This window comes from Alosa pseudoharengus, unplaced genomic scaffold, assembly GCF_046254945.1.
Source record: "Alosa pseudoharengus isolate Yale_2024_CS ecotype anadromous, Long Island Sound unplaced genomic scaffold, YU_APseudo_1.1 YU_APseudo_1.1_scf_10, whole genome shotgun sequence".
NCBI lineage: Eukaryota > Metazoa > Chordata > Actinopteri > Clupeiformes > Clupeidae > Alosa > Alosa pseudoharengus.
The window spans coordinates 21,221,485-21,230,653 of NW_027468565.1; the positions used below are offsets into that span (position 1 = coordinate 21,221,485).

General features: G+C 41.0%; 1 protein-coding gene across 1 annotated transcript; it reads left to right on the forward strand.

The window, feature by feature from the left end:
- The first annotated feature begins 2,985 nt into the window (after nt 1–2,985).
- LOC143138187 (UDP-glucuronosyltransferase 2C1-like) lies at nt 2,986–8,847 on the forward strand. The gene is made up of 6 exons (XM_076298687.1): nt 2,986–3,706; nt 5,189–5,337; nt 7,328–7,459; nt 7,752–7,839; nt 7,939–8,158; nt 8,565–8,847. Exons 1-6 carry the CDS (start codon nt 2,986–2,988, stop codon nt 8,845–8,847), a joined length of 1,593 nt encoding a protein of 530 aa, XP_076154802.1.
- Nucleotides 8,848–9,169: the final 322 nt, after the last annotated feature.

The following is a 9,169-nucleotide window of genomic DNA, read 5'->3' on the forward strand; positions in this document are numbered from 1 at the left end:
AGGAGAAGAGAGGAGAGGAGAAGAGAAGAGAAGAGAAGAGAGGAGAGGAGAGCAGAGGAGAGGAGAAGAGAGGAGAGAAGAGGAGAAGAGAAGAGAGGAGAGAGAAGCAGAGGATAGGAGAAGAGAGGAGAGCAGAGGAGAAGAGAAGAGGAGAGGAGAAGAGAGGAGAGCAGAGGAGAAGAGAAGAGAGGAGAGGAGAGGAGAAGAGAGGAGAAGAGAAGAGAGAAGAGGAGAAGAGAAGAGAGGAGAGGAGAGGGGAGGAGAGGAGAGGAGGAGCAGAGAGGAGAAGAGAGGAGAGGAAAGGGGAGGAGAGGACAGGAGAAGAGAGGAGAGCAGAGCAGAGAGGAGAGGAGAAGAGAGGAGAGGAAAGGGGAGGAGATAAGAGGAGAAGAGAGGAGAAGAGAGCAGAGAAGAGAGGAGAGCAGAGGAGAAGAGATAAGAGGAGAGGAAAGGGGAGGAGAGGAGAAGAGAGGAGAGGAGGAAAGTTATTCAGTTATTAACACTCACATAACTGAATAGTAAATACATAATGAACAGTACTACCAACATTGAAATAGAAATGTATAACTCATAACGTTTAGGTTTAGAACCTGCACAGTAAGCTTTTACCTACACAAGCCTAATCCATTTCGGTGAATCACACTACGTTGTGTAGAATACTGGGGCCGCCATCTTAGAACTGTGATGTGCCATCAACCTTGTTCAGATACGAACGGTAACGGTCCTGATACACTTGACATCCTAATTACGTTTATCTTAAACACATATCAAATAACTCACTTCTACTATGCTCTTGCATATTACTGCAGTGGCTTCAGAATTACTCTCTTCTATACATTAGCATCAATGGTTTAGCTTTCTTTTCCTTACAAGTGCATTAACTGTTATTCACGATAACTAGCATTCTGAAACGTACCCAGTACACTGCAAAAAATGAAATCTACAAGTGTTGATAATCTTATATTAAGATCAAAAAATCTATTTGGTATTGCTTTTAGTATGAAAAGACTTACCTAGCGCTCTCTCGAAAGATCATTTTGATTTAATTTAAGAAGACTTTGACTTATTTTAAGGAGTCTTATCAAGACAAATTTGCTCAACGCACTGGCAGACAAATTTGCTTGTTTTTAGGACAAATTTGCTTCACGCACTGGCAGACAAATTTGCTTGTTTTCAGAATGAGATGTCTTAATTTAAGAAACGTTTGACTTATTTTAAGTCAAATGATTTCATGAGAAAGTGCTAGGTAAGTGTCTTTATACTAAAAACAATACCAACTAGTTTTTTTTATCTTGATATAAGATTAATAACACTTGGTTAGATTTTTTTAGATAAGCAGTTTTTGCAGTGTATGAACACTGTACAACTGTTTCAACATTCATACATTCAGTCTGAATATCATTGAAATGTTACGAATTGCCCAAGATACTTAAACTTCATAGTTCATAGAATATTTTCATGTTTACCAACCTAATAAGAGTGATAAATTAGAAGACAACCGAACACAAGTTTATGTGTAGATGTTCTGACCATTTCTTTATTACTCTGTCAGAACCGGCGTCCCTATCACTACTGGCGTAGCGCCATCTACAGGTGTGGTGGTAAACTGTCTAGAATGACTAGAAATTTCATTGGAATGGGCATTAATCTATAGACTATTAGCAATACATAACTAAGAGTAACATAATAATATATTTTTATTTATAGGGGTGTCTGTTTCTCTCTTTAAATATGATATGTAAATGTTTTACTAAATCACATTAACTTCCAGTCCACTACACATGCTCTTAACTCTTTAATCTGTAATCATACCTTTGACTGATTTCTAGATGTTATCTGGTCTCTCTCTCACCTACTTTTTAGTAATCAGCATTCATAAGTGTGCAAAAAACCAACCCACCAATACACATTAACCCACCAATACCCCCCCCCCCCCACACACACACACACACACCTGCATTGCATTTCCCCCCCTCCTCTTCTAAAGTGCTACAGCACAGAGGGCGGCTGGAAGGTGTCCGGGCAGGTGCATTGCAGGGGCAGGGAGGTTCAAGCTATTATTGGGTGTGATATTTCCATCCAGGGCGAAAACGTCTGATGTCAACCAATTTAGCAGTGTGACCACTATGAAGAGCGAGAGAGGGAGGGAGAGAGGGTTGGCAGACAAAGACATGGGTCACTGGGGAATAGGAAGTAGAAAGTCCCCCCCTCACCCCATCCTCAAATGCCCAGCCCCTGGGACATCAATGAAAAGATGTGAGATGTGAACACTGACACCAAAATGTGGCAGGATAATGCAGACCAGGTAAGAAGACAGCTGATGTGTCTGTTCAGATCTTTGAATCAAAGATGGAAAGTACAGTATATCTAAATGCACACTTTACATTTACGTGCACTCTGAAGAAAAAGATATTGATTAAAAAAAACTTTGGCATGACAGAGAATTTGTGGGTGATCTAAAACATTTAAGTCAGATGAGGTAATAACACACATGCAGTTCAAAACTCTATAGTAACTGAGTTAATCATAACCACTCAAGTGCCAAGCCTACAAGATTTACTCAGCTCAGAACCACAACCTTTGGCCCAGTAATGTTTGTGCAATACACTGCAGAAATAGAGAGAGAGAGAGAGAGAGAGAGAGAGAGAGAGTGTGTGCTGTGTCACACAAATCCATGCTGTTACTCTGTGCGGCTGACCGGTCTGGAGACATTCACCATTGCACCTATTCAGAAAAGGTCTGTAAAAACATAAAGGAATCTCACTTGTACTTGTGTCATGTACAATACTCACATGTTTAAACTGTTTTAAAAAAGCTTGTTTACCCTGCTTACTTGTTATACTAAATGACATAATGTCCTTCAATATGCCAGGTAGGTCACATACAAAACATGTTTAACATATATTTTCTTCAATGCTACTGTATTAACACAATGTTATTATTATATAATAAAGAATATGAATTTTGCAGACTTTTTGGCCAGAGATGGCTTCTGTCAATCCAAGTCTGCTGCTACTGGCTCTTCTGGTCTGTGGTCTTCACTGCATACACAGTGGTCAGGTGCTGGTCATCCCAGGAGAGTACAGCCACTGGCAGAACATGCGGGTCATCGTGGAAGAGCTCGTGGAGCGCAACCACAGTGTGACCGTTCTGGTTAACACCGCCTCCCCGACAGTGAACCTCACACGCCAGGAGCGCTTCCACTTTCACCTTTTCAATGTCCCCCTGCAGAAGGAAAACATGACCGCGCTCTGGGACGACTTTGTGGACCTCTGGAAATACCAGATGAATGGGACAGGCTGGCAGGTGCTTTCCAAGACGTCGGACTTGATGTCGTCCTTCAATTCGTATATCTCCGTTATCTGCAAAGCCCTGGTAGGAAACAAGACTCTTGTGGAGGACCTGAGACGGTCCAGGTACGAGGTGATCCTAACTGACCCCTTCACCCCCTGTGGTGACCTCATGGCCGACGCACTGGACGTGCCGTTCATAATAACAATGAGAATTACGTTCGGCTTCACCTATGAGAGAATGTGTGGGCAGATGCCCACCCTGCCATCTTTTGTACCCTGCACCCCCATCTTGGCCACAGACCAGATGAATTTCAGGGAGAGGCTGGTTAATTTCGGGAGCTACTTTATGCATTCGGCCATGTTTCTTCTTCATACATCAAAGTACCTAAGCAGTGTCTACAGTGAGATCAAAGGTATGGGATCAACAATTTAAGTTATCAGGGAATAAGATTAATATGCATTAAATGTATCTTTTTTATTTTTTAGAATTTAATATATGTATTTTTTTCTGCCTTAATGGTTTTAGATTATAACCGGCCTGGCAGGTTATCGACTAAGCAATGATAATTCATATTTGATTGATGTCATAATACATGTCTTCATGCATGGATGGTCAGCTTTTATTACAACTTGTCTTTATAAAATCCCAATTAACCTATAAATGAACTATTCTCACAAACTCACACAATTCTCATATTAAATCAAAATAGAAAAATGACTGATCAGATTACATAAATCTGAAGACAACACAGAATGTTAGAGTATAATTGCATTTATGATGGACTGAATGGAGGATTGAAAAAGTGCATCCACTTAAAGGCCATGTCTGGAGTCTCAATATACTTCATAAGTGTTCATTTATGCTACTCAGTTCTTGTGGAAAACACAAGATAATGAATATAAACTCTAATCTAACTGAGGTCATATTCATAACCTACACTCTCTTTCAGTAGGCCATTGGGCCAAAGACACTTTTTGACTGAGGAAGACACTGTGCAGCGAAATGTTAGTCGTTTACACCTATTAAAGTCTCAAAAATCTATTTGTGTGCTCTGTTCTAGAGGTCTGCACGGGACAGATTTTTTAAGTCCCGCGCAGGCAACATTCTATCCACTCCCGCAATAATGTGTAATTTTTAGTCCTGCTCCCGCCCGCATTTGTAACATTAGGTCCCGCTCCCGCCCGCAAAAGCCCGCAGGATATGCAGGAGCGATATTTAGTTTTGCCTTCTGTTTCACAAAAGGAGCACTTGACACACACAACTGAAAAAAACTACCAAAACTGATTTTAAGTTTCATGACTCTGAATGTAGGCTACTGTAACACAGCTATGCTAGCTAGCATTCGTTCTTTAGAAAGGTACTAACATCTGAAGTAATCTAGTGGTGTCCTCTTCCTCTGTCATGCTTTCGATTTCCAGTTTCAACAACGCAGCAGCAGGAAATAATTGAACCCACGTAGGCCTAAACGACAGTAGGCCTATCCGTCAGTTAGGCTGCTTAAACCCCCTTTTTTAATGCTGCCTAACACAATATCTAGCTCAACTATAATCCTATACACTACTAATTTCTATATGTTATTTTACGCATATATTTAATTTGCGGGAGTGCAGTGAATCATCGGTTTCTCCCGCACCCACAAACGCACCTCTCTTATCCCGCCCACTCCTGCATAGAGCTTTCAAAACGTGTCCCGTGCTGCACTCTTGCGTCGCGACCTGTGGACACCGCGGAAGTGCAGACACTACTCTGGTCCTTCCATAGGTTCAGTCATTTGTGGCTCAGGGCCTGTTAGAAATCCTGTGGAGTAGCCTACTGTATAAGCTGATATAGAAAATGTAACAAAAAACAACAACTAAAGAGCTTTTCTGCTTTACCTCTCCTCATTGTCATATAGGGAAACCAACAAGCGTGTGTGAGATGGTGGGTAAAGCTGACCTGTGGTTTATCCGCTCCCACTGGGTCTGGGAGTACCCAAGACCCTTCCCTCCAAACTTCATATTTATTGGAGGTCATCACTGCAAACCTGCTAAACCACTTCCTCTTGTAAGTCAACAGATATAGACAGGTCATCTGCTGGAAACATTAGGCCTAGTTTTTGGTCAAAGTTTTCTCCATGGATTCCTGGTCAGAACCCCTATTGGAACAGATTAAAACTTGGGGCATGTTGAATTTTGTCCAAAAATCCAATATGGCCACCGTATTCCAAAATGGCACATTTTTACACACTTTTTCCTATGCTATGGGGACATTTCCAGTAAAAACAGTGTCATTTTAGCAAAAAAAAACTGTTCTTTTATATCAAATTCATATTTACTGAGGTTAACTGATGATTTTAAAAACCAAAGTATTTTTCTAACAATTTTAAATCATTAAAAAATTATAATTTTGTCAGATATTTGTCAAATATCAGAAATCATCAAATTTCCTTCAAACATAAACCTCTTACATGCCCCAAGTTTTAATCCAGTGGTCCCCAAACTTTTTCTTCCGAGGGCCAGCTCACTATGCCTGGCTCTAAGAGAGGGCCAGAGACTCGGAGTATATCAACCATAAATAGCTTAGTGCTGTGAACAACAGCAATCTACCTTAGTTGAATATTCCATTACATTTAATCATCACTGCAATTAATACCATTGCTAGCTGTGTTTATGTTGCCACCATGCCATATCAGTGTAAAATGTAGCTCAAATGAAATAATACTAATAAAAAGACTCTGTTTCTTTGCATACATAGCTCAAGTTGTGAACAAGCAATATCCAACAAAATATTTTAAAGTTATCAAACTATGAGAGTTTTATGAAGTGCTGGCAAAAAAATGACCACCATTCTAACTTTCACTCACCTGATGACAACTTTGAACTCTGTAAGAACATTTGAACGTGTGAATAAAAAATAGAAATAATTATCCCAGAAAGTCCCAGAAATATGACTTGAATAGAAGTTAGTTAGTTATTTACAAATAATTGATAAACTTTTAGAATACTGATGCAGTCAGCATAGGCCTCTTACATTGTTTGCAGGTAGGCCTACATTTCATTCCGTTTTCGATGGCAAACTCGAAACAGCGCCAAAACAAACACCAGTGAACAAAAAGAGTATTACATGTGTACTGTTAAGACTCGCCATAGAGAATGAATGGGGAAATTACGGAGGTTATAGTTTTTTTTTTTTTTTTTTTTTTTTTAAGTATATTTTTTTGGCCTTTTATGCCTTTAATTTACAGGACAGTAGAGAATGACAGGAAACGAGTGGGAGAGAGAGTTGGGGTGGGATCCGGAAAGGACCACGGGGCGGGAATCGAACCCAGGTCGCCGGCGTACGGTGCAGGTGCCCCAGCCAGCCGCACCACGGCTGGGGCCCGGAGGTTATAGTTTGACGATGTCGTACTCCCGTGCGGGCCAGATGCTATATACCACGGACATGTTTTGGGGGGGGGCACCCAAAATGAGTTGGCGGGCTGTATTCGGCCCGCGGGCCGTAGTTTGGGGACCACTGTTTTAATCTGTTCCAATAGGGGTTCTGACCAGGAATCCATGGAGAAAACTTTGACCAAAAACTAGGTCTTAATGTTTCCAGCAGATGACCTGTCTAATATGGAAAAGAAAACCTGATGCCCGAAGGCATGATGATAAATATGCCCCCAGAGTGTAGCACTGTAGCTGCCTGGCTGGTCTAGCTGTTGGTTGTAGCAATTCGAGCTAGGTAACATCGATTATTTTAGTTTTATTTAGTATCGACCGTACTCTGTGACCTCGTCAAACAAAGATCTATGTGAAAAATCCCTGGAATTCTCCTTTCCATCCAAGTCCATCAGTACTGGCCTATTTTATACAGTTTAAAGAAATGAAGCAGTCAAATAAAACAGATGTCTAGCACTAGTTAAATATTTAAATATACCATACAAATAAAGTCGGAAATATGACCCCTGTTGCTAATGAAATAAATCGGCAAGAAAAAAAGATTTTTTGGAGTGCGACCAATCTTTGATTTTCAGTGATGCTAAATGTCATATTATTTGTGTGTCTTTTCTCAGGACTTGGAGGAGTTTGTGCAGAGCTCAGGGGATGATGGTATTGTCGTGTTCACATTTGGATCAATGTTCAAGAACCTCACAGAGGAGAGGAGAAACATGTTTGTGTCGGCTCTTGGACAGATCCCTCAGAAGGCATGTCCTGCTTATAGTAGGCTACTGTATATCTTAACTGCTAACACTTGCTTTGCACAAGAATTTGAATCCAAGAGTCACTAAATACCACCAACTGAGCAGACCTGTTGAGGCATGCAGGCGAAACACATTGTCCCATCAATAAAAAAATAATTAGCAAGAGTTTGCGGGTACAAAAGTAGGCATTTGTGTAGAAATAGAGACAGCACAATTCCTTAAAAAGCCTCATGTAGATACACATCAAGGGAAGTGTTAGCTAGTTTGTTGCTAATCACTACTTGTGTGCTCTTAGGTGGTTTGGGGGTTTGGTGGCGAGAGACCTCGGACTCTTCCTGCCAACATTAGAATCTACAACTGGATCCCTCAGAAGGATTTGCTAGGTCAGATTATTTTACCGTTCCTTGTCAAAAAGCAATGACTTGTATTGTGGCAGTTAATCGTAGATTATTTCCAACGTTTTCTCTTTTTCACTTACAAAGGACATCCAAAAACCAAAGCCTTCCTATCCCACGGAGGTTCCAATGGACTATATGAAGCCATCTACCATGGGGTCCCACTTCTGGGTGTCCCTCTGTTTGCTGACCAACCCGACAACATCTTCATCCTGGAAAAGAAAGGCGCTGCCATCATGCTAGATTTCTACAACATGAACTCAGACGACCTGGTGAAGGGCCTGCGTGCTGTGATAAACGACCCATCGTAAGTCCTTCTTGATCAAAGAGAGCTCAGCTTTATAGCCTTCACCTCTATTCATTTATGTTCAACTTGTTATTTCTCAATACAGCTAGAGTACGAAAACTAGTTCCAAAAATAGTTAGCATGTTACACTACTTACAGTGCCACTTATTCTTACTGTACTCTACCGTTTTTAAAATTGTCCTAAAAGTGTTGAGAATTGCTTTAAAACTTAAACTGTTTACCATGTTGTTAGTCGCTTTGGCTAAAAATGCGTCAGCCAAATGTAATGTAATGTAAAAGTATTTACCCCCCTTGGATATTACCCCTTTTACTGCTTTTATAAATGTAATCTTGTGACTTACTTACATCATCCCATAGCCTACTGTTACTTAACCCCAGATGGTGATGAAGATCATTTACCCGGCAGGTACAAGGAGAACATGATGAGGCTGTCACGCCTCCATCATGATCAACCAATGAAACCTCTGGACCGGGCAGTATTCTGGACCGAGTTTGTGATGCGCAACAAAGGAGCCAAGCACCTGCGAGTGCAGGCCCACAACCTCAGCTGGGTCCAGTACTACTGCCTGGACGTGGTGCTCTTCCTGTTTTCTGTGGCAGGGCTATTTGGCTGGCTGACCTTTAAGTCATGCAGACTGTGTATCCGTGCGTGCTGCCAGAAAAGTCACAGGAAGAGGAAAGCTGAGTGACAGTACCTGCTAGGGCTTCCCAGAGTATTCAACAGAAATCACAAAGAAAACAGTAGTGGCTCAGTATTGCACGCGTCTGTGTATACATGAGTAGATGAAGTTTACAGATTTTTTGACCTTAGTGCTAAATACTGTTGTATTACAGACCAACAATTGTATAGTATTACATGTGGAGTGGCAGCATCCTAATACATTATAATTACCACAAAATGGTTAAGGTAGAAGTTAAGCACATCAGTGGATTATGTCATGTTAAGCCTTATGAGGGCACAATCAAATTCTGTACTACATGCATGTAGATAGGTACAGACCAGCTGCTGAA

Coding starts and splice junctions, on each gene's coding strand:
- LOC143138187 (XM_076298687.1), top strand. CDS start 2,986: ATGGCTTCTGTCAATCCAAGTCTGCTGCTACTGGCTCTTCTGGTCTGT. Junction 3,707..5,188: donor TGTCTACAGTGAGATCAAAG/GTATGGGATCAA, acceptor ATTGTCATATAG/GGAAACCAACAAGCGTGTGT. Junction 8,159..8,564: donor GCTGTGATAAACGACCCATC/GTAAGTCCTTCT, acceptor TTTACCCGGCAG/GTACAAGGAGAACATGATGA.